The 24,090-nt window shown below is 40.3% G+C and overlaps 1 protein-coding gene across 13 annotated transcripts in view; it reads right to left on the bottom strand.

The window, feature by feature from the left end:
- Positions 1 to 24,090, bottom strand: part of RYR1 (ryanodine receptor 1) — a 302,237-nt gene that overhangs the window by 38,527 nt on the left and 239,620 nt on the right. For 9 of the 13 annotated variants that reach the window (XM_073598713.1, XM_073598712.1, XM_073598716.1 and 6 more), the window contains 15 exons: positions 22,585 to 22,719; positions 21,760 to 21,872; positions 20,507 to 20,603; positions 19,521 to 19,627; positions 19,368 to 19,419; positions 17,908 to 17,973; positions 9,114 to 9,213; positions 8,904 to 8,983; positions 7,165 to 7,241; positions 6,562 to 6,635; positions 4,443 to 4,460; positions 2,709 to 2,789; positions 1,270 to 1,358; positions 1,035 to 1,163; positions 687 to 791 (listed from right to left, as the gene is read on the bottom strand). In XM_073598713.1, the coding sequence (XP_073454814.1) occupies positions 687 to 791; positions 1,035 to 1,163; positions 1,270 to 1,358; positions 2,709 to 2,789; positions 4,443 to 4,460; positions 6,562 to 6,635; positions 7,165 to 7,241; positions 8,904 to 8,983; positions 9,114 to 9,213; positions 17,908 to 17,973; positions 19,368 to 19,419; positions 19,521 to 19,627; positions 20,507 to 20,603; positions 21,760 to 21,872; positions 22,585 to 22,719 (1,323 nt within the window). The remainder of the gene's footprint in view (positions 1 to 686; positions 792 to 1,034; positions 1,164 to 1,269; positions 1,359 to 2,708; positions 2,790 to 4,442; positions 4,461 to 6,561; positions 6,636 to 7,164; positions 7,242 to 8,903; positions 8,984 to 9,113; positions 9,214 to 17,907; positions 17,974 to 19,367; positions 19,420 to 19,520; positions 19,628 to 20,506; positions 20,604 to 21,759; positions 21,873 to 22,584; positions 22,720 to 24,090) is intronic. The other 4 variants (XM_073598714.1, XM_073598720.1, XM_073598725.1 and 1 more) reach the window with 1 other exon arrangement.

Genomic DNA, 24,090 nt, shown 5'->3' with positions numbered 1-24,090 from the left:
GAATTTATTTTTACAAATAAGAGAACCTGACCTAAATGTTTCTTTTATATAAATTGATATTAAATCCTATTCCATCCAAGGGTGAACTTTGAATGAATCAACACAATCCATAATTGGGATCTTGAGTGTGAGGGTAAACAGTTTAACCATTATAGGAACTTTAGAGAACAAAGGTCTATGCTTGCAACAAAGGTGTCTATATCACCCATAGATATCAATCAGACTACAGCTTTTATTTTTCTTGGAGAAATTGAACATAAAATGCAGAATGGTTACTTAGGACAGCACAGACACTTTACCTTTTCTCCAGGTGCTGTGTGTGATGCCTAATAAAATTGTTTAGTTAACTAGGTTTAGTAGGACGGGGTACCTATTATTTTATTGAAAATAACAACACTCTTACAATGAATATAACGACTCATTCACCACATCTCCACAATAGGGAGCATTCACTCACATCATGATATATTGCTTGCAAAAATAAAGCTACACTCAAGGAGTGCCAAGTGGATAGGTCTTCCATTAGTAAACATCAGTTTTTGAAGTCTAAAACAGAACAGGTATTTTTTATGTGCACATATTTCTTTGATGTAACTGGGTTTTTATAAGATGAAGGAAAAGGTCCAGATTACCCTGTAGAGGAACAGTGAAAGAAGGCTGTAACAAAGAGAAGGAGTAACACATACCTGGGCTAGTTTCATCATCATATGAGCAAAGACATGCAGGAAACCCACTACTGCATCCCATAGACGGCTGTGGGCCAGACTTTGCTGGTTGCCTGTGCAGGGACCCTAGGGGGTGAAAAACATAGTGTGTACTGAAATAGCACTTCATTTAAAAAAAAGAACATTTGTAGTACCATTATAGCCAGCACTGCTTGCCCAGTTTATTTAACCTGCTCCCCAGGTAAGCTCATGCTTGGCAAGGAGTTATGAGCATTGTTGCGTCATTGTTGTGTCAGGTCAAAGGTGCTGGTGGTGCACTTCAGTGTAAGGAGTACAAGGTTAGGTTGCAGACCCTTTAACTCCTGGTACCTGAATATATTCTGTAAGACTGTTGAAAACTTGCTTTGCTACAGACATGGCCTTGGAAAAGTTTCTTTTGCCCTGTTCATCAATGATGTCCTTGCCAGAGTAATACCAGTAAAAATCGCTGATGGATTCCTGAGGTTGGGAACAATATAAAAAAAAAAAAAGCGATGAGTAAACTTTATGCAGAACAGTGTATATATTAATGAATAGTATTGTATATATGGCTGCTGGAAATTACCTGGAGGCGTAGCAGATAATCAACTGTACAAATGATAATGTTGATGGTAGTGGTATTGCCTGTCTGTGTACGCAAGTAGTTCTGAAAATCTGAAAAGAATGTGCAAAAGAATGTGCAACATAAGGTACTGACCAATGAGAACTATAATGTAGCAGTTCCACCATTTGATTTTGCAGGGCTTCCCACAACCTGACATAGCAGGGTCCTTCTGACCGCTACTTCTCCTGTGTAACGTAAATGGACCATCCTTGCAACCGTCCCACAGTTTTAGAACTAACCCATGCTCCTCATGTAGAATATCACCCCTATGCACCTACACAGACCTGCATGAGTTCTGCTGTGTACAGAACTACACACCTACCCACTGCCACTTAATGCAAAACTATTAGTTGCAGAACTTTCTTTATATCAATCTACATATGGCCTATATTAGTTATGCTATCTCAAGATACAGTGGCATTTTATATATGTAGGATAAAGCCAAACTCCAGGCATATTTTGAGTAAAAGAAAAGGTTGCCGCACACTGGATAGATCAAAAGGGTACATGTTTTTTGCAGAAACTGTCCACGGACCTGTACGGTCCTGTCCTAAGGCGGGGACTATCATTGCCTTTTTTGTTGACAGTTTCTACAATAAATGTGGGCACTTGTGATCTATCCAGTGTACGGCAGGCTTTTATTTTACTTCCAGTTAGAGCGTGTGAATGGCTCAGCTTGCTTCTTGCATCTGGAGTTTGAGTGGCACCAGGGAGCAGTAGCTGGGAGCGCAGAGTCCTTTTAATATGATGTAATCCAGGCAAGTTTTGTTCAGGTTTGGGACAGAGGGGTGAATACTTCAGTCTAGTTTGTAGTACTGTCTGTGACCTCTATGGGAAAACTTTTCCTTACTTCCTGCCCCTGTAAACTGAGGACAAGAAATGGAGAGAGCTTTTGTTTTCGGCCAAAATGTCACAAACTTTGTAACTATCCTCTATTCTACTAAATGTGTTTTAATCAAGGCGTGAGTGTGGTTTGGTTTATTTTACTGTAGCAATAAAGATGTTCCTGAAACATATTGGTGGCACATAGATGAGAACTCACAGAGGGAAGCCTGGCTTTACCTGGCAACTCAATCTAAAATGTAACAGTTTTACTACAGTCCATGTGAGTGATTTCTGAGGGAGAGTAGACTGAGAAAATGGTTCCTCCAGCTTGCTGCAGACTAATGCTCCCAGGATGCCCTTTTTCTATACAGGGTCACCTTACTGGATCTCAAAGACTGTGTTTTAAATTATACTGTTGCTGTATATTGTAGCAGATCAGGATTTTATTTACGTAGACTTGAGAATGTAGTCTTAGTTCTCTGGTTCTACCCTGAAGAGTTTTAAAATGATCCAACAAAACAATGGCTGAATAAACCTCTATTGGTCTTTTGGCTGAATAAACCTCTATTTCATACCATTATTGTGTCCCTCACAAAGCAGCTGAAGGAAGCGGAAAAGATCCTGAGTGAACTGGTCATCCGCCATCACTTTCTCCCCTAGATTTGTTGATCATAGAAAATGGTAAAAATTAGAGATAGGACACATATAACGAAGGGTAACAGTAAAGACAGGAGCAGAATATAATACATAAGAAGCAAATCTGGAAAGTGGTGATAAAACTGGTTGGAGAAACAGAAAGGAAAGGAAAGAATGGGAACAATACACCATCTGATCTGGTGAGACACTAAGTCACGAGATATGAATAGGAAAAAAAGAACAAGAAGGAAAAAGAATGGAAGCAGAAGAAAAAAGCAAGACGAAAGACTAAAATTGATAGGATAGAGAGAAAAAGTGAGAAAATACAAAGATAACCACATACAGAATTTAAAAAAAGAAACAAAAGGACAAAAGAAGAACAAACAGCAGCAGGCTTGTGGGTTATAATCCAGCTTCGTGAGAATCACTCAGAGAAAAGTTAGTTTGTTCCCAAACTCAACACACTACAAACCAGAAGAACCTGTGTAGTTAGGTTGCCAGCAGGTGGTGAAGAGAAAGGTAACCTTACAGACTGATCTTCTAGTCAGCTAGACTTTGACATAAAGGGATCTCTAGACTGAACATCAGTTGAATGGCTATATAAATACTGATATCTAAAGCCAAAATCTTTTTTTTCCACTTTGGATTGGGCAGAAGATAGTTAAAACCCCTGCTAGTTGTTTTTTTTTTGTCATCTGTATCCCTTTAGGGAGATTTCTCTGCATTTTCTGTCCTATAGAACAACAGGGCTGAGGTGAAAATCTTTGCAAATCAAGGGAAGCTCCCTCCTAAAGAGTTGTCCTCAGAAAAGTGTCCTCATTAAAATATTTGCCCTTGCCTCCTGTTTAGTTGATATCTCAAAATGTTGTAAATCCTTACCTTTCAACTCTATTTACAAAGGCTCTTACTACCCTATCCAAAAAAGTGTTGGCTTTAGATACATTTTAAGACCCACAACCAATAGCCTCATGTACACTTTGCACAGAACAGTAATCACTATGACCACCACTGGTTCATTTACTATCACTAGAGAGATGGACTGAAGTCTGAAGGTTCAGGTTTCTGTAAGGTCACCGTAATTCACTGACACCGGAGGCTTTGGTAGGAATGGGGGTCAATGACTAGTTGGGAAAGTAGGAGGAGCACATTGCAAGTGAATTAGTGGTGATGGAATTCGCTGAGCTGGCCATGGCTACATCCTTCAATTACGTCTACATATGAATGCAACAATGCATATACATCAAGAAGTAACATACCAAGTACAAAAACTCCAGGTTAATTCTCAGTAATTACATGTAAACTGGAACTCTTAGGCAAAGCAGCTTCATTACCCCTGCTGATCCTGGACAGCATTTGTACAGGGCCGATTATTATATTTAAGGTGGTACCTTAAATAGATATACAAGTGATCAATGCATTAATATTTATTGTATGGGACTGACCACAATACTGCCATATAAAAGAGTGGTGTATAAAGTGATAACACTGTTTTCCTGGGGATCTGTTTTCCTTACGTACTCCAGAGTTTTGATATATAATCACCAAATACTCTATACAAGGACTAAATACTCTTTGTTTGGGGTGGCCATGGCCAGCTAAGGAAGATAGGAGAAGGGAGGAGAGTGATCTGTTAGTAAAAGCACTGGTGGAGTGAGGTTTAAATGAACATTTACCCTGTTCACGGTTGATGACTGGGTACCAAGTAGGTCAGGGAATGAAAGAGGCAGGCAGGAAAAGGAGGGGGGCACAACCACATGTCAGGGAACAGGAAGGAAAATGTGAATATCATTATATCAAACACATTAATTGGATGGCGCCAAGAATAGAACAGTCCCCACCCACTTCCCAAAAAAGAAAAGAAAGAGAAAGATACAGTACAACTGTAATACAGATCATATTATTGATTGAGTGCTTAGAGGTGATGGGATTAGGAAAGAGATGGGTTGGTTGGGGAAAAATGCAAGTCAGATATACATGAAGATCAAGTTACAAATAGCAGCACATTAAATATAACTTTATGACCTTATAAACATTGCTTCTACTGGAATTAAAACAGTAACCTAAGCAAATTACCTTACTGGAAAAAAAATTAACAAAATTTATATAATGAACTATAATTCCATGTACTTTACAGAGTTGCTCAACAAATCTTAAAACAAATACAGACATTTTCATTATTTAGTAAAACTTAAAAAATTACAAAGAATACAAAGTTGAGTTAGAACATTTATGAAGCAAAGTCAACTTTCGGCCTGTAAAACAAATAAGAATTAACCATAACTGAACCCAAGCATACAGTTTAAAACATTTAGGGTGGATTCACACTGTTCTGTGTGTGCGTTGAAGAATGCATTGTTATGCACACACCTAGGTGGGAATGGGCCCATTTGCCATTATTTTTTGACACTAAACTGGAACATGAGGTTTGCCACATAAAAAATAATGAATAAGTGTAAAAGAGCTCTTAAAGAATTTTTCAGTTACATGATAATATAGCTGGTGTCCTGTTGACATAATTTACATGGTTCTACAGTAAATATAGGCTACAACATGATAACTGATCACTCAAGTATAAAACTGCAAAGTCAGGAAATCCAGTAACAGTCAAATGTTAACAGTATTGGTATTTCATTTATGGGTAGGCCTGGGAGGTATGAACTACCCACTGGCTTCCTATATATTTCTCATAAACTCCATTTTCCTCTCTGGCTTTTCCCACTTAAAGCGTAGCTCCACCCAAAAGGGGAAGCTCCATCTATATGCCTCCTCCCCCCCTTCAGTGCCACATTTGGCACCTTTCAGAAGGCAGGGGGAGTGGGCCCCGGGTCTTGACAGGTATCAGCTTCCACTTCCAGGTGATCTTGCCGCGGCGAGATCATCGAAAAGTTTGGCCCTCCATCCTCCCTGCCCCGCCACCGGGCCATTGAAGAAGCACCGCACACTTTGCACTTGCGCAGTAGGGAACCGGCTGTGAAGCTGCAAGGCTTCAATGCCAGTTTCCCTAAGATGCAATGACAGCACCTGAGAGCTGATGGAAAAATTGGCTGGGGTGCTGACATCGCTGGATTCCTGGACAGGTAAGTGTCCTAATATTAAAAGTCAGCAGCTACAGTGTTTGTAGCTGCTGACTTTTAATTTCTTATGAAGGAGCCTGGACCTCCTCTTTAAGCTGACCATACACCAGTAGGTGTTCAAAAACTGTTCATACGTTCATACATAAGAAAATTCTCAGGTGACTTCACGAATGTCATACTTTAAATTATAAATTGTTTTAACATTCAATTTTGGAAAGGATGGACTTTCCCAAATGAAAACCACATACACTGTTGTAAATTCCTTCATTCAAGAAAAATTTCCATCCTGTGCCTTCAAATTTTCTCGTCAATGCAGTTAAAAACAAATGTTGATTTGACCCTACTAATGACTAAAATATTAAACAAATGTCCTTAAAACAGAAAATTTTGAAGGATGTTCTACTTGTGTATAGCATGATTTAGCTTGTTGCTCGCTACAGCCAGGAGTGGGAATGGAAACCAGCTCAAAAGTTGCTTCAGGGGACACAGTCCTGCCCATTGTTTATAAAACACAGAAGAAATGCATGGGTGATTAAAAATTCCAGCATTCACCCAAAATTAATAAAATATTATACATTAAATATTAAATAAATCATGCTGCAGGTATGAGAAGTAGAAGCCATCCCGGAACTGGAATTACTGTTGAGATTTAAAGTTTAAGATTAGGTTTTGGTACCAATGAATCCATATTGTCAGATTCATGGCACACATTACTCACTTGTACCATCTTCTGTCACCATGCCAAGTCCCTCTGCTTTATTCTGGCGTTCAAAGGCGTTCAGGTCAAGGACACTGTGAAATACACAGGGAAGATGAGAGAGAGGGCTAAGAGTAAGCCTTACAGTGTATCAGTGCACAAAATCAACCATGGTATGTTATGAAGAACCATCTAGTTTGGAACACCACACAACATAAAAAAAAGCAATGCAGTGATGTCTCTTTAGCTAACCCATAGTGCTCTGCTAATCTATTGACATTATTTATACAACAAAGATTGTAGAAACAATAAAAAAACAGACATAAAACAAAGGTTTATATATGTATAATCAGGAAAATATATATATAATAAAATTGATCAATAATATTTTAGTTTCCTCTTAAAGAGACTTACTTTGCTCACTCAGTAAACACCACAATTACACCTTAAAATACAGTATGTGTTCACTGTAATAACACCATACCTTTTCTTTAAAGCAACAGCTAGCTATCCTATTAACATCTCTGTTCAGCGCTCACAGCTGAAGAGTACCATTGGGTATTGCATATTTGTGCATTACTTATGTTGCTTCACTGACTGTGGTGATAAGTTTTTAGAACATACCTGCAAGTCTGCATCAGGGCCTGAACACTCTGGAAAAAGCCAACTTCCCTTTTGTCTTTCAAATAATCCAGCATTTTCTGCAAAAAAAAAAGTACCAATGCTAGAGGGAGCACAACATTTTAATAAAAGTGTCCGTAAAATAAGTTGCCACATTTATAGAGAAATTTCCTCTGAAGTTGTTGTAGTTGTTGTAGTAGAAGTAAAAACAGCTGAATCGGCTTGTTAGCTACTGGCTAGGGTAAATTGATGTTTCTTATATCACTCCCCAAACTGTAATAAAACTGGCAGATATTATATGCTCACCTTACACCGCTACTTCCAGCGGCTTCTTGTATGCACTGATGACATCACAAGTCCTTCTGAGATGCTGATAAAACTGAAGGTCACAAATCTCACAAAAAAGACACTCAACCACCATCTTCTCACAAAATGTGAGATCAACAGCATCATCAAGATCCCACAAAAAATTCCACTGGCATTCACCCTGGTCTCATTGGTATTACATGGTATTTTTAAAATTTTCTGCCTTTTTTATTTTAACTGTGCTTTTTTACACAGAGGGTCAGCAAGACAACCAGAGAGCTTTAAAGGAAATTTGTCACAAAACAAAATACCTATGCAAGAAGTCTTAAAAGGAAGTGATCACTCTTTGGATGAGGCTATAGAAAGGACTCTGCAGAGTACCCTAGGTTTTATAATGAGAAAGCCTAGCATTAGTTGCTCCCTTTCATGTCTCCGCCTAACTCAGAGGTCTCCAAACTACGGCCCTCCAGTTGTTCAGGAACTACAATTCCCATCATGCCTAGTCATGTCTGTGAATGTCAGAGTTTTACAATGCCTCATGGGATGTGTAGTTCCGCAACAGCTGGAGGGGCCGTAGTTTGGAGATCCCTGGCCTAACTGATACTCCACACATAGTGAGCACAGCATGGGGGGTGGCGGGTGTCTGCTCCAAATTGTTCAACTGTGTGCATAAGGGAAGCAATAGACAGTTCGGGAGGGTTTTTCTGCATCAACACAGTATGTGTTGATGGGGGAATCAAGCAAAGTTTGCTCCTTGTATGGTCGGCCTAAGTAGAGCTCCAGCTATATGACTGAAAAAAATCACTCTTTTTTCATCAAATTAGTAAAGTTATCCATGTCAAAACGTATTTAGGAGCCAACACCGGGATGCAAAAGAAAATCTAAAACAGTTATATGAAATACTGCAAAGCGGTCATCTGTACTCTCTCAATCATAAGCGATCAAGGAATTCCACAACCTCGTAGCAACATGTATACAAATGGCATGTATACGTGTGGTTGTGTGATAGGGAATGCTGAGGCCACTTATTATTGACCTAGTACAGTGACAGCTTCTTGGCAAGATTGCTAAGATCCAAACATGCCTGAGCTCATCCCTACTCAGGAACACATTTTCTAAAGGAAATCTGTACAAGTTAATATACACAAAATGTCACTAGTCCTTCTGAAGTTGCTAACTGACCATTTCTACCAGCCTGTCAATGGCCTTTAACAAGCGTGCAGATCAGAGATGTGAGAATTAGGCTAGAATTCCTGATCTGAATATTTATAATAAATCAGTGTCTCGGAAAGTAATTAAGCTAATGGATAAGCAAGACGGCAAGGAAATTTGTATTTTAAGAAGGAGGCATCAGCAACTTCAGCTCCCACATTTCCTTTTTACGCGTTTCCTTTATTTGTTAGAAGATCATCATTGGCTGATTTTTTTTTTCTTACCTGCTGGACCTCAACATTTCCTCCATTAAGAATGGAAATTCCTAGCTTAAGCGTGGAGGAGACCATGGCTCCAGGTTCCCCTAAGAGACCAAAGAAAAATGGACCATTTATGAGAAAGCACCATACAGGAGATCTACTGGATTTTAAAAATTAACAATTGCCTAGATAGCCAGCTAAATTTTAATTTAATACTATAAGTTGACCTCTCACCTTTACACGCACTGATCATCTGCAGGACCATCTCAGCAGCACCACGGTTATGGAGACGAGACTGCTGGTACAATAGTTTCTGTTTCTCCATTTCTTTCTCCTGTAATGACAACCATTGTAGGGTTAACAGAGAAGAAGAATAATTGCTTTAAAATGTATGTATTTGTATAATTGGGGATTAGCGATAATCTGTGTTGGGCATTGGACAACAAAATTCAACTACTGCTTTTTAAAACAATCTGTTTTCTGGTGCTGTATTGATTATTCTGACCATAGAAACATCCACAATACTAGGAACATCCCTATGGTAAGAGAGTTGTCTCTTCATGTATGTGCACAGCACCACCAGGTAAAACAAGTAGAGGATGAAGTAAGTAATACGAGGGATCAACGGTGGATTATGGAGTGGAGATATTGATGGGTTTGCAGCTCCGATATTTTTTTACTTTTTGAGTCATTTATGTAGCCTTTCTTGTTCAAAAAAATCTGCTCTTCCGATTAGTGCAGAGTGTTAGTTCCCATATTCTAGAATTTTGGATGGAAGAATAAGGCAACTTGAAACTTAAAAATTCACCCTGCTTTATAGAAAAAATATTTTTGTATGCTAACAGTCCTGAATAATGTGTTAAAGGCTAAGTCCACATTTTACAAAAAATAAATAGAAACATATTTGCAGGCAAATAAATACGTATTCATTTTATTTGTAAATCAGCCTGAAAAGCGTTGTAACTGTTCTCAGTGGATCATGGGCGAAATGACAGGCTCCTGCAGACTGTTCCTCCAGGTCCCTGTCTGTACCAAGGTATAGACTTTTAGTTAATAGAGCTGGAGGAAAAGTGAATAGAATAGGAGTGCGGTGATCACCACTCTTGTGTTCCATTAATTACTAGACCGCATGCCACAGTGGTAGTTGTCGCAGTTCAATTATTCAAATTGTAGTTCAAACTGCCCGGTTGTGGGCAGTTATCTTTTTAAGCTGCTTCCCTATTGCCAAAAACCCTTCATTGTATAGGTAGTAGGCGTTGGGAATGGGGCAACATCACTTTCTGGCCCAGCTCTCAGGTCTGTGGATCAGATGATTTGAATGGGTGCTCAAGTGATCATTTTAAGTGTACCTTTCCATAACTCTAGTATTTAGAAAAGGAGGATATGCCCCAAAATCCGATGCCTGATTACTGCACATAATCTGGAAGTCTGTGCTACTTGACCACAGAAACTGCTAAACACCAGAGACCACCACCTCACACTTCTAGCTAGGTCCATAGAGGATTCAGAGTTCTCTGGCTATTTATTTTACCCTGTTGGTCACAGTGGGCCATATCCACATACCACCCTCTCTCGGTGCGGGCTAATGACAGATATACCGTTCTGCTTCACAGTGCAATTTTCTTTTCGTTTGTTGCACAAGGTTAGTGATTTTTTTGCCTGTGTTTGCATTTGTCAGGGGGAGTACTATTATCTTTCCCCCCAAAAGGGGAAGTTCAGCTTGTCTGCATCCCTCCCCCCATCCACTGCCATATTTGGCACTTTTTGGGGGGGGGGGGTATCTGGTTTTGACAGGTACCTACTTCTACTTCCGGTCAGATCGCCGTGGCATTCTGAGCTGGAAGTTTGGCCCCCCTCCCAGTCTTCTGGGACACATCATAAGTCCCAGAAGACTGTGGAACCATTCACAAGGGGCAGTGCAGTGAAACCGCAGTGGGAAACCGGCTGTGAAGCTGCAGGGCTTCACTGCCTGTTTCCCTTACTTGAGATGACGGCTCCTGCACCCAAAGCCGATTGAAGAATCGACCTGGGTGAGAACATTGCTGGATCTCTGGACGGGTAAGTGTCAGTATCTCACAAAAGTAGGTACACCCCTCACATTTTTGTAAATATTTTATTATACCTTTTCATGTGACAACACTGAAGAAATTACACTTTGTTACCCAGCTTGTACAGTTGTGCTCATAAGTTTACATACTCTGGCAGAATTTATGATTTCTTGGCCATTTTTCAGAGAATCTGAATGATAACAAAAACATTTTTCACTCGTGGTTAGTGTTTGGCTGAAGCCATTTATAATCAATCAACTGTGTTACATAGTTATATAGTAGCTGAGGTTAAAAAAAGACACAAGTCCATCAAGTCTAACCTATGTGTGTGATTATATGTCAGAATTACATTGTATATCCCTGTATGTTGTTATTCAGGTGCTTATCTAATAGTTTTTTGAAACTATCTATGCTCCCCACTGATACCACTGCCTGTGGAAGAGAATTCCACATCCTTGCCGCTCTTACAGTAAAGAACCCTCTACGTAGTTTAAGGTTAAACCTCTTTTGCTCTAATTTTAATGGGTGGCTTTGTGTCCTGTTAAACTCCCTTCCGCAAAAAAGTTTTATCCTTATTGTGGGGTCACCAGTAAGGTATTTGTGAATTGAACTCATATCCCCTCTCAAGCGTCTCTTCTTCAGAGAGAATAAGATCAGTGCTCGCTGTCAGGGCTGGGCTCAGCCCTTCCTTCTCAAAGCTGGCCACTCAGCTGTCGGCTAATTGCCAGCTCCTTTCTCTCCACAGTGACTCACCTGTTGATGATATCCTGCTCGTCAGTCCTGCCTACTTAAGCCATCCAGCCCAGATGATCTCTGGCTTCGCCTTGGTCACATCTCTAGAGACGCTCTCCTGTGTCCCTGTTAAAGACTTGCTTGGCTGACATTCCTTCTGGCTCCAGATCCTGCTTGCTGTTCTACTACGCTCATCTCTGGCTCCCTGATGTTTTGGCTTGTCTGACTATCCGTTCTGGTTCCTGAACTCTGGCTATGTTTTGACTACGTTTACTCTGTTTACCTTTTTTTTATTATTATTAAACTAGTGTGATTTAACTGTACTTCTGTCTCAGTCTGATTCATGGTTTCTGACACTCACAATCTTTCCTCATAACTAATATCCTCCAGACCCTTTATTAGCTTTGTTGCCCTTCTTTGTACTCGCTCCATTTCCAGTACATCCTTCCTGAGGACTGGTGCCCAGAACTGGACAGCATACTCTAGGTGCGGTCGGACCATAATCTTGTAGAGTGGGAGAATTATAGTTTTATCTCTGGAGTTGATCCCCTTTTTAATGCATGCCAATATTCTGTTTGCTTTGTTAGCAGCAGCTTGGCATTGCATGCCATTGCTGAGCCTATCATCTACTAGGACCCCCAGGTCTTTTTCCATCCTAGATTCCCCCAGAGGTTCTCCCCCCAGTGTATAGATTGCATTCATATTTTTGCCACCCAAATGCATTATTTCACATTTTTCTACTGTAAACCTCATTTTGCATGTAGTTGCCTACCCCAATAATTTGTTCAGATCTTTTTGCAAGGTTTCCACATCCTGCAGAGAAGTTATTGCCCTGCTTAGCTTAGTATTGTCCGCAAATACAGAGATTGAACTGTTTACCCCATCCTCCAGGTCGTTTATGAACAAATTAAATAGGATTGGCCCCAGCACAGAACCCTGGGGGACCCCACTACCCACCAAGAGTGTTTACTCTTTTTAAATCATAATGACAGCAGAAACTACCCAAATGACCCTGATCAAAAGTTTACATACCCTGGTGATTTTGGCCTGATAATATGCACACAAGTTGACACAAAGGGGTTTGAATGGCTATTAAAGGTAACCATCCTAACCTGTGATCTGTTTGCTTGTAATTAGTGTGTGTGTATAAAAGGTCAATGAGTTTCTGGACTCCTGACAGACCCTTGCATCTTTCATCCAGTGCTGCACTAATGTTTCTGGATTCTGAGTCATGAGGAAAACAAAAGAATTGTCAAAGGATCTGTGGGAAAAGGTAGTTGAACTGTATAAAAAACAGGAAAGGGATATAAAAAGATATTCAATGAATTGAGAATGCCAATCAGCAGTGTTCAAACTCTAATCAAGAAGTGGAAAATGAGGATTCTGTTGAAATCAAACCACGGTCAGGTAGACCAACTAAAATTTTAGCCACAACTGCCAGGAAAATTGTTCAGAATACAAAGAAAAACCCACAAATAACTGAGGACTCTCTGGAAACATGTGGTGTGGCTGTTTCAAGATGCACAATAAGGAGGCACTTGAAGAACGATGGGCTGCATGGTCGGGTTGCCAGAAGAAAGTTCTTTCTACACAAATGCCACAAAGTATCCCGCTTACAATACGCCAAACAGCACAGAGACAAGCCTCAAACCTTCTGGCACAAAGTCATTTGGAGTGATGAGACCAAAATTGAGCTTTTGGCCACAACCATAAACACTACATTTGGAGAGAAGTCAACAAGGCCTATAATGAAAGGTACACCATTCCTACTGTGAAACACGGAGGTGGATCACTGATGTTTTGGGGATGTGTGAGCTACAAAGGCTCAGGAAATTTGGTCAAGTTTGATGGCAAGTAGAATGCAGTTCGTTATCAAAAAAATAATGGAGGAACATTTGCATTTATCAGCCAGGAAGCTGCGCATGGTACGTACTTGGACATTCCAACATGACAATAATCCAAAACACAAGGCCAAGTCGACCTGTCATTGGCTACAGCAAAATAAACTGAAGGTTCTGGAGGGGCCATCTCAGTCTCCTGACCTCAATGTAATTGAGCCACTCTGGGGAGATCTCAAATGTGCAGTTCATGCAAGACAGCCCAAGAATTTACAGGAACTGGAGGCTTTTTGCCAAGAGGAATGGGCAGCTTTACCATCCGAGAAGATAAAGAGCCTCATCCACAAATACCACAAAAGACTTCAAGCTGTCATTGATGTTAAAGGGGTAAATACACGGTATTAAGAACTGGGGTATGTAAACTTTAGCTCAGGGTCATTTGGGTAGTTTCTGTTGTGATTATGATTTAAAAAGAGTGAACACAGTTGATTGATAATAAATGGCTTCAGCCAAACACTAACCATGAGTGAAAGAAAAGTTTGTGTTATCATTCATATTCTCTGAAAAATGGGCAATAAATCATAAATTCTGCCAGGGTATGTAAACAGCTTGTATAACAGTGTAAATTTGCTGTCCCCTGAAAATAACTCAACACACAGCCACAAACTGCTGGCAACAAAAGTGAGTACACCCCATGTCCAAATTGGGCCCAATTAGCCATTTTCCCTCCACGGTGTCATGTGACTCATTTGTGTTACAAGGTCTCAGGTGTGAATGCGGAGCAGGTTGTTAAATTTGGTGTTATCGCTCTCACTCTCTTATACTGATCACTGGAAGTTCAACATGGTACCTCATGGCAAAGAACACTCTGAGGATCTGAAAAAAAGAATTGTTGCTCTACATAAAGATGGCCTAGGATATGAGAAGATTGCCAACACCCTGAAACTGAGCTGCAGCACAATGGCCAAGACCATACAGCGGTTTAACAGGACAGGTTCCACTCAGAACAGGCCTCTCCATGGTCGACCAAAGAAGCTGAATGCACGTGCTAAGCGTCATATACAGAGGTTGTCTTTGGGAAATAGATGTATGAGTGCTGCCAGCATTGCTGCAGAGGTTGAAGGGGTGGGGGTCAGCCTGTCAGTGCTCAGACCATACGCCGCACACTGCATCAAATTGGTCTGCATGGCTGTCATCCCAGAAGGAAGCCTCTTCTAAAGATGATGCACAAGAAAGCCTGCAAACAGCTTGCTGAAGACAAGCAGACTAAGGAAATGGATTACTGGAACCATGTCCCATGGTCTGATGAGACCAAGATAAACTTATTTGGTTAAAATGGTGTCAAGCATGTGTGGCGGCAACCAGGTGAGGAGTATAAAGACAAGTGTGACTTGCCTACAGTCAAACATGGTGGTGGCAGTGTCATGGTCTGTGGCTGCATGAGTGCTGGCGGCACTTGGGAGCTATAGTTCACTGAGGGAACCATGAATGCCAATATGTACTGTGACATACTGAAGCAGAGCATGATCCCCTCCCTTTGGAGATGGGCCGCGGGGCAGTATTCCAACATGATACCAACCCCAAACACATCTCCAAGATGACCACTGCCTTGCTAAAGAAGCCGAGGGTAAAGGTGATGGACTGGCCAAGCATGTCTCCAGACCTAAACCCTATTGAGCATCTGTGGGGCATCCTCAAACCGAAGGTGGAGGGGTGCAAGGTCTCTAACATCCACCAGCTCTGTGATGTTGTCAGGGAGGAATAGAAGAGGACTCCAGTGGCAACCTGTGAGGCTCTGGTGAACTCCAAGCCCAAGAGGGTTAAGGCAGTGCTGCAAAATAATGGTGGCCACACTAAATATTGACACTTGGGGCCCAATTTGGATGTTTTTACTTAGGGGTGTACTCACTTTTGTTGCCAGCGGTTTAGACATTAATGGCTGTGTGTTTAGTTATTTTGAGGGGACAGCAAATTTACACTGTTATACAAGCTGTACACTCACTACTTTACATTATAGCAAAGTGTCTTTTCTTCAGTGTTGTCACATGAAAAGATATTATAAAATATTTACAAAAATATAAGGGGTGTACTCACTTTTGTGAGATACTATATATATTTATAATAGATAGACAGATAGACTTTCAATTAAAGCTGGATCCCAGGGATGACATTTTGCATACTTACATTCGTCCAGCTTGGCCTAATGTAAGTATGCATTATGCATATGTAATACTCGACCTCTGTGGAAGCTGAAAATCACTGTAATTTACCAAGCTACTACAGTGATGGCCCTGATCTTTAGGGTGCTGTGCCGAGCGGCTGCTCTTCTGCATAGTAACCACAGGGGATCAGTTGCTCAGTTTGTCAGTTTGGGGGGGGGGGGCACCATTCAGAGAACAACTTTTTTCCCAATGATTGCAAAGCATTCTCTGATTGAATGAGGTGAAGTCGAGGATGGGTGATGGCACGATCTCCACCTTGTCCAATCAGAAAACCCTTTGCATTCATTGAAATGCATTCTCTGAATAGTGGCAGTGTTGAACAGTCAACCCTCTGTGGTTACTATGCAGAAGGGAAGCAGTTTGGCACAGCACTTGATCACAGATCACAGCCATCACTGTAGTGGCTCAGGCTACAACAAGGATTTACAGCTTCCATGGAGGCCGATCATCACATATGCATACTTACAATGCACCAAGCTGGTCCAATGTATGTATACAAAATATATCATCCCTGGAGTTCAGCTTTAAATGGCCAATTCACCATCATCAATTAATCTGTGAAGAGTACCAACATGGAAGCCTTGTCCCATTAATACTACTGCATAAAGTGTTAAAAAGAAATGGGGCAGAGAACGAGTGTGAAGACTGATGCACATACATAGGTGTGCGCACAGGGTGTGCCAGGTGTGCCTGGGCACACCCTAATCACTTTGTGTGCTGCAGATGCCCCCTGTTTAGACCTGCAATATTTCACCAAAGCCCCCTAATGGGGCTCCTAAAAAAATTGTAAAAAACAAATTAAAAAAACTAAAATTGTAAATAATAATAAAAAAATATAAAAAATTGTGAAAAAAAATAAATAAAAAAATAAAATAGTAAAAATAAAAACTACTGACACCATCCACTGCCCCACTGACACCAAACTCTGCCCCACTGACATCGTCCACTGCTCTACTGACACCGGCAGTATATACTGTATACACATGCACACGCATATGTGTTTGAGCTTTGGGGTGCGCACCCTAATGCAATAGGCTGCGCACATAGTGTACACTACAAAGTTTTTGTGACTTTCAGTATGGCAGGATTGTATGGAATAGAAGGAACATACAAGTGTGGCGCTGGTAGATTTTTAATCTACCGCTTATATGTAAATTTAGTGGGTCATCTGTTCTGTACATAGTTCAGATTCAATCTATTGTTAAATTAGCTTCTATTCCAGTTTGGCTGTGTTGCGTGTAGTTCCACATTCTGCCTGCGGGTGTTGTTGTCACCGTAGGTTGGTTTTGGAAAGCAACAAGCTGAAGTATATGAGTGATCTTCTTTCCCGGAGGCAACTCGGCAGAGGTGGTCCTCTGTGGTGCATTCTGGGAGAGGGTATTTATGGGACAGACGCCATGTACTAGGGAGTTCTAACTCGTGGCCCTCCGGGGGTCTACCTTGCGGCCCTCCGGGCTGGAGGGTTGCGTTTCTGCAGCCGCGCAAGTAGGCCCAGAAGCCTGTCTGGGGCCTACTACTGTTGGGATGGTCCTGTGCTGTCTGTTCTGCGGGAAGAAGCCAGACAATTGAGAAGATCCAGGGGAGGATCCATCTTGGAAGGGACCATGCATAAGGCTGGTCTTAAGAAGGGCCTGGTGACTCGATTGGAGGACGCATCTTAATCTAATCTACCGCACAAGTACTGCCGGGTCGGCTTAAAGGTTCTGGTACTGTGTTTGCTGTTCATCGAAAACTACTACATCCTGTGGCAGAGGATTGTACAGTTTTGTTCTACCCAAGTCTGTGGCAGAGACTTTCTGTTCATGCTGCGCTCCGGCTGCTAGGTTAGTGAGAGAGACCTATCCGGGCGGGCAAAGATTTAATCCTGAACTGAAGATGCATTCATCCCTGAGATTTCAATTCCTTAGTGCTACACCAAGAAAAGGTATTTGAACTTCCCTGCAACTCTTCTTCTACCTCTTTCCTGCTACTTCTTTCAGTTATCTCCCATTAAAGCATTGGAAATGTACTAAAGTGACTGGTGCCTACATTGTCATATAATAAGCTCAACGTGGACTCTAAGTCTGATATTGGTGAAACTACAGGTAAAAAGGTGGCGGTAACTGCCCGCTTTAAATCAGCAGCTCCACCGTGAGTTATTGCTACACAAGGATTACAGACAAAAGGAATAATGAAAGGTACAACATACCTCAAATGGGATTTCATCTTCTTCTTCACCTTCGGGAGCTTCTCCCTCTTCTTCCATATGGCAACTCTGTGTAGAGAGAAGTGTTTCTATTTAGATTATTAAATCAATGCTAAACTAACCTCTTTAACCTGAACATCTGCTGAATACAGTTGATACTTCTATACCATATGCAGCTGGTGGTACATACAGTTTATATAGTACTAACAGTGGCTGAATGCATTGGTAAAGAAAAAAATGTACTTGTGCCAGCTTGGCTCAAACAAACTATTTAAAGTAAAAGTAAACCTGTAGTTAGGCTTAAAGCCTAGGCGTGGGTTGGGAAACCATTCATAATTGCATTTGTTTCCCGACCCACAGGCAAACTACGCTGATGAGCGGGGATGCCAATAATTGTTAAAGTGTTACTAAACCCAGGAGCCTGCATTTACTATCTCTGATCTCCAACAGTACACAGAACATGGAAATGCAATTATTTTAGTAAATATAAACTTCTAAGTACCTTTTCTCATCAGCAATATATAGCAGTCTTGTGACGTTTATCAGTGCCTGGGTAAAGCTTGTAGGAGGGGTTTTCATACTGCACTGGCTGTCCTATCAGTATGCAGGATGCCTGATCCTCTGTCTGGGCAGTGCTGATTGGCCTGGTGCTGATCACATACACTCTCCCAAGAAAAAAAAAACAACTCTCTAGAAATACACACCAAAGTGAGCATGTGCAGGCTGACTCCACTAACTGTCTTATCAGGACGTGTTTTGGAGTCAGTGGAAGAAGGGGAGGATCACAGAAGACAGGATCAAACAGCCTTTTTACACAATGCAGAGGATTAACTCCTTAGATTCCACAGTGAGTATAAACAAGAGTGTTTTTCTGCATATACAGACTGATTTTACTGTAGTGGGATTAGTAACAATTTAGGGCACCTTCAAGCATTGAAAAACATGGTGCATTTTTGGGTGCATGAAACTGCATGATGCACCATGTGGTTCTTTGCAGCTACGTTTTTAAAAAAAAGGTCAGGGACTTTATCCCTGTGGGTCCCGCAGGTAGAGCAGCCCATTTAAATGAATAGGTTGCTGTGCCCCCGCAAACACGGCACGCAGGACCAGCAATAAGCTTACAGAGATGAACTTTAGTAAAAAAAAAAAAAAAACACAAAAAACTCACGAGAAAGCCATGTATTAAAATATTAAAAAGGCACAAAATTAAAACTATGGCCAACTAAGAGCAAAAAAGATAGGGGTCAATTACAGGGCACTTAAAATTATATATATATATATATATATATATATATATATATCATTCATATATATATATATATATATATATATATATATATATATATATATATATATATATATATATATATATATATATATATATATATATCATTCATATAATAACAAATGTATAGAATGAAACTTGAATACATTGATATCACACATTGCATTTTCCAACTTACTTTTGCCATGATATCTGCGTATGCCATATACAAGTAATCTTCTTCCAGTTTACTGCAGAGAAATTCATTTTGTAATGAGTTCAGAATGAGGAACATTTCATATAAAAATGTAATCACACAGAGTTGACGTTTATTCTGTCTGTGTGCACTCACGTTTTTTCTGTCAGAGCTGTTCTACTGAAATGAAGGATGAGTTGGTGTAGAGGGTCTGGTTTCTTCTCCTCTTCTTCCTCCTCTTCTTCTCCTGTCTCACCAGATTTCTAGGAAATTCATTGTACAAGTAGTTTAAGTTGTTTTTTTTTTTTTTTTTTTGTGCAAATCAAGGAAATTAAAAATGCATTCACAGAAGCTATCTTTAGTAAAAATAAATAAATAAATAAATAAATAAATAAATAAATAAAAAGTGCAAAAGATTCCAAATAAGTATATATGTAAAGGCACTGTGTAAATTGACGGTGCTGCAGTATATAAGTACCTGTGATAGATAAATAAATAATAATTATAAATAAGGGCAGCCATATTTGCTCTTTAGGTTTTGCTATCTGCTTTGCATTCCTATACAATGGTCGCACTTTAATGCTCCTTCTAATAATGCAAGTCTATGGGGTCCATTTATTTTTTTTTTAAATGTTGGACCAATGTCACAAGCATTCGCCCAGCCCTTACGAATTCTGAACATATTTTGCTTAAAATGTCGCACTATTAGACCCCAGATCTCTCATTTGCCCTCCAAAGCAACCAATAAAACCAAGATTGGTATGATCGGCTGCTTTACAAGCTGGTAATGGCTAACAAGCAAACCAAAACCAGAAGTGACAAAATCCTTGTCGCTTCGTTTCTGACATCACAGAAGGGGGGGGGAACTTTTGTTCCGTCCACTCTTCCTAATGCTACTGATGCGATCGGTCGCACTGGGAGGGCTAATTAAACTTCTTGAGATAACATAGGACTTGTGCACAAGACAGGACAGCTCTGAATTTCCAACATGATGAACAGGGTTTTTTTTGCACTTATCAAAGAGATATAACAAAACACTTTTAACGGTATATTTAACAAACCAAACGGGAATATATAAGAGAAGCTCATTGTTAGGGTTTGCATACAAATGAAATCTTGTCTCAAATGTGTTTGTTACTTACCGCTAAATCATCAATCATCCGGTCTTCAAAAGCATGCTCCTCAGTCATAATCCAGTTATGTTTATAACCTTCCAGAAACATGTTACATGCACGGTGCCTAGAAGGAAAACCAGAATCCTATTAACTCTTGTAAAACAAAAAGCTTCCATACACAAGGTAGAAAAGAGTAGGATATGTGCAGTAATAAACTAAATAAAAAAACGATTTCATCTGTATCGGTCATCACCTATGTCCCTGGTTCCAAATTCTGCCTCCTCATAGCCTTAACTGACACAACGAGCCCCATAGGTAGGTTATTTATTTAAACATTTTTATTTTTTATTTTTCTTGGCTTGTCTGCCTTATCTCATAGGGACAGGGGGTTACAAACTGATTTGTATGATGTATGTATATAAGATGAAATGATTCATTATGTCTTTTTTAATTGTTGATACTAGGCATCTTGTCAGATGAGGCGACTTTGAAGCCCTGAGGAAGCGCCTGTGAATGCGAAATGTGTAGGGAATTCTTCTACCTGTCTGATCGTTGCCTCATTGATTTTAGGTGCTACATGGTGGAATTAGATTCCTTAGTGTGTGCTTTAATTTTTAATGTTTGCAATAAAAAGATAAATCTTTTAGATCATGTATGTTATTTGTTGAATTAGATATACCAAGAGGCTATCCTTGAACACCTGCCTTTCTTCTATTTGCCCTATTTCTGGTTAAATAAAAAAAACGATGCAACAAGATATACAAAAAACCCTTGACAGTGTACAGAGATAGTACAGTATACTGTCCTATATTTTGTTGAGAGATTCTGTTGTATTCATCTATGGATTAGCGGACATGGTTTTAGTTGGGTCTCAGAAATACTTCCTAATATCACCATATCATGCTGTTCCTATGTTTATAGGTTATCACAGGTGCTAATAGGCACCTGCTTAGGGGTAAAGGGCCGTACACACAGGCTGAATATCAGGAAGCATTTGAACTGAGTGTACAGCAGCCAGTCCAACTGAAGCCACCTGTTTGCCAGCTTCTGTTGAAGGGGCAAGGCTGAAAAAGGTCTGCCAACCCCCAGTCAGAATACAATAGCTCAGCAGGGGATGTCGCTGTACTAACATCACATAGTTAGTACAACAGCACCTCCTGAGCTCTTGAGGTTTTTTTTTCGTTCGGTCCGCTGGGTTGAATGAAAAAAAAACTGATAGTGTGTACTAGGCTTAACTCTGAAAATCAACAAGCCACAGCATGCAATGGTTCTGTACATACCTGGGCAAGTTGTACAGTGGTGTCATCCGGAAACAGGCCACAACGGCACGCCGACGTTGTTTGGAGAGAAGCTTATGCCAAACGGCTTTCTTGGATTTGAAGGGGTGTTCAGTCTGGTGGCGAAAAAGCAAGATGGAAGGCAAATAGATTGTGATGAGGATGTTAGCAAACAGTAACGCTTATATAGATTTCTTACATTGGAGCTCCAGGTAGATATAATGACCATCTAATTCAGTTATATGCTTATTACAAAAAAACATTAAACGCTGGTAGTACCCCGCATTTCTTTTGATATTAGCCTACTGTAATTCTTTGCAAGGTAGGAGTCAGGATGGAGCAGCACTAAGAAAATTAGGTTCTTCTGCAGCATCAGTCTCACACAGGGAATATGCTTACAGGAGTGGACAGCACATAAATGACCTTATAACATGCCATTCACAGGACGGGGCAGTCCTAGACCTGGTTGCATTGCTTGAATGTATTGTGGTTTGCTGGAAAGACCAGGACCTGGTTATATTGTCTGGCGCACAAGATATATATACATATATATATATATATATATATATACACACACACACACACGCTGTAATATTATTTATTTACCGGTTTACTTGGCGTGTAACTGTAAACAACTTTAATAAGGCAAAGAGCAATGTGCATCAATACACAGACAAATCACATGTAATAAATCATTGGCCTGAATGCAATAAGCCAAATTGTTATTGATTACTATGGGTTACTGCTCTTTTTTTTACTCCATGATTTGTTCCATCATCTCAATAAATTATCTTAACAGAACATTTACAGTTTTGAATAAGGACTCACCAGCTCCAGATGAAAGAGGACAGCGGAGACCTCCTGTACACGTTTCACAATCTTCTCAGGATTGTTGGCGTCTTCTGCTTTACCTGACATTCTATTATACAGGGCCATCTGCCAACGCATTGAGGAATTCTCCACCTGGTCCAAGAAACCAAAGCAACATATGAAACAGAGAGAAAAAAAAAAGAGTGCTGGCCTTTCTGTATAGTAAAGAATCCACCTTATATTTAAATCAATGTACATGAAGTCAGTTCCTCCCTAAGAACTAACATTTTTTATGGTGGCAAGATATAGGGTAAATGTCACCCAAAACAATCAGATTACTCCTGTCCTATTCATAGTGCAAAAACTGGAAAATATCATTTAACTACTATAAGTAATATCTCTACATCTTATTTACTCCTCTATTTATCTGTAATTGTGGGGTAAAACTGCTTAACTCCCTAATATGTTATCATACCCCCTTTCACCAGTCTGTCAAAATTATCACCGGTACTATTAGGTACTTGTTATTAGCAGAGCATTGAAATTATTATGCGCTGGAAGCTTGTTGCATGCAGCAGAACACCTTTACTTTCATGGAGGATATCTTTATCATAAACAGGAACAAGTACACACTTAGATACAGACAATACATCCTGTTATTATATTACCACAGAGAATACACATTATAACACTGCAGTGCCGCCTGCTGGTTAGAAAGGTATAATGCATATATATATATATTGTCAGTTTTTATAAGCGACTTTGCTGTTGTTCTTCCAACACCCCTTCTCAACAGCATGTGCTTTGTCAAATTATATTCTTCTGGAAATAACTATGATGTTCCTTCAACAAAGATTTGGTGAGTGCATCAGCAGTCATCTCCTCTGATGGGCAGTATTGAATGTCAATAACACCTTGCTCTTGATTGTCCCTCAGTAGGTGATACTTGACGTTGATGTGTTTGGTCCTGGGATTGACCCTTTCTGATTGCGTAAGCTTTATACAACCCTGGTTGTCTTCAAAAATGGGAATTGGTTTTGACATGTCTATCCCAATGTCCACAAAAAGTTGACGAATCCATATTACTTCTTGACATGTGTGTGCTGCTGCAATGTACTCTGCTTTAGTTGAAGATAGAGCAACAGTTGCTTGTTTTAGACTAGACCAACTTATGGTTCCTTCCCCATACTGGAAGATGAATCCACTTGTGGATTTGCAGTCTGTGCAGTCCGCGGCCCAATCAGCATCCACATATCCAACGAGTTTTGCATTCGATGTTGCTGGTAACCGTAACTTTATCTGAATTGTTCCTTTGAGGTATTGCCTCACTCTCTTCACTGCATTCCAGTCACGCCAACAGGGAGCTGAGACTTTCCTGCATAGTATGCCCACTGCTCCAGCTATGCCCGGTCTTGTCACAGTGGCAACATATAGCAGCTTACTGACTGCTCTGCTGTACAGGTCATTGTTGGGTAGCAAGTTTTCTGCTTCATTGCTCTTTTGATATCCTGGTTCCCTAGGAGT

This window comes from Aquarana catesbeiana, linkage group LG09, assembly GCF_042186555.1.
Source record: "Aquarana catesbeiana isolate 2022-GZ linkage group LG09, ASM4218655v1, whole genome shotgun sequence".
Taxonomy (NCBI): domain Eukaryota; kingdom Metazoa; phylum Chordata; class Amphibia; order Anura; family Ranidae; genus Aquarana; species Aquarana catesbeiana.
The sequence above is the reverse complement of the archived record's forward strand: the minus strand, read 5'-3'. Positions and strand labels throughout refer to the sequence as shown.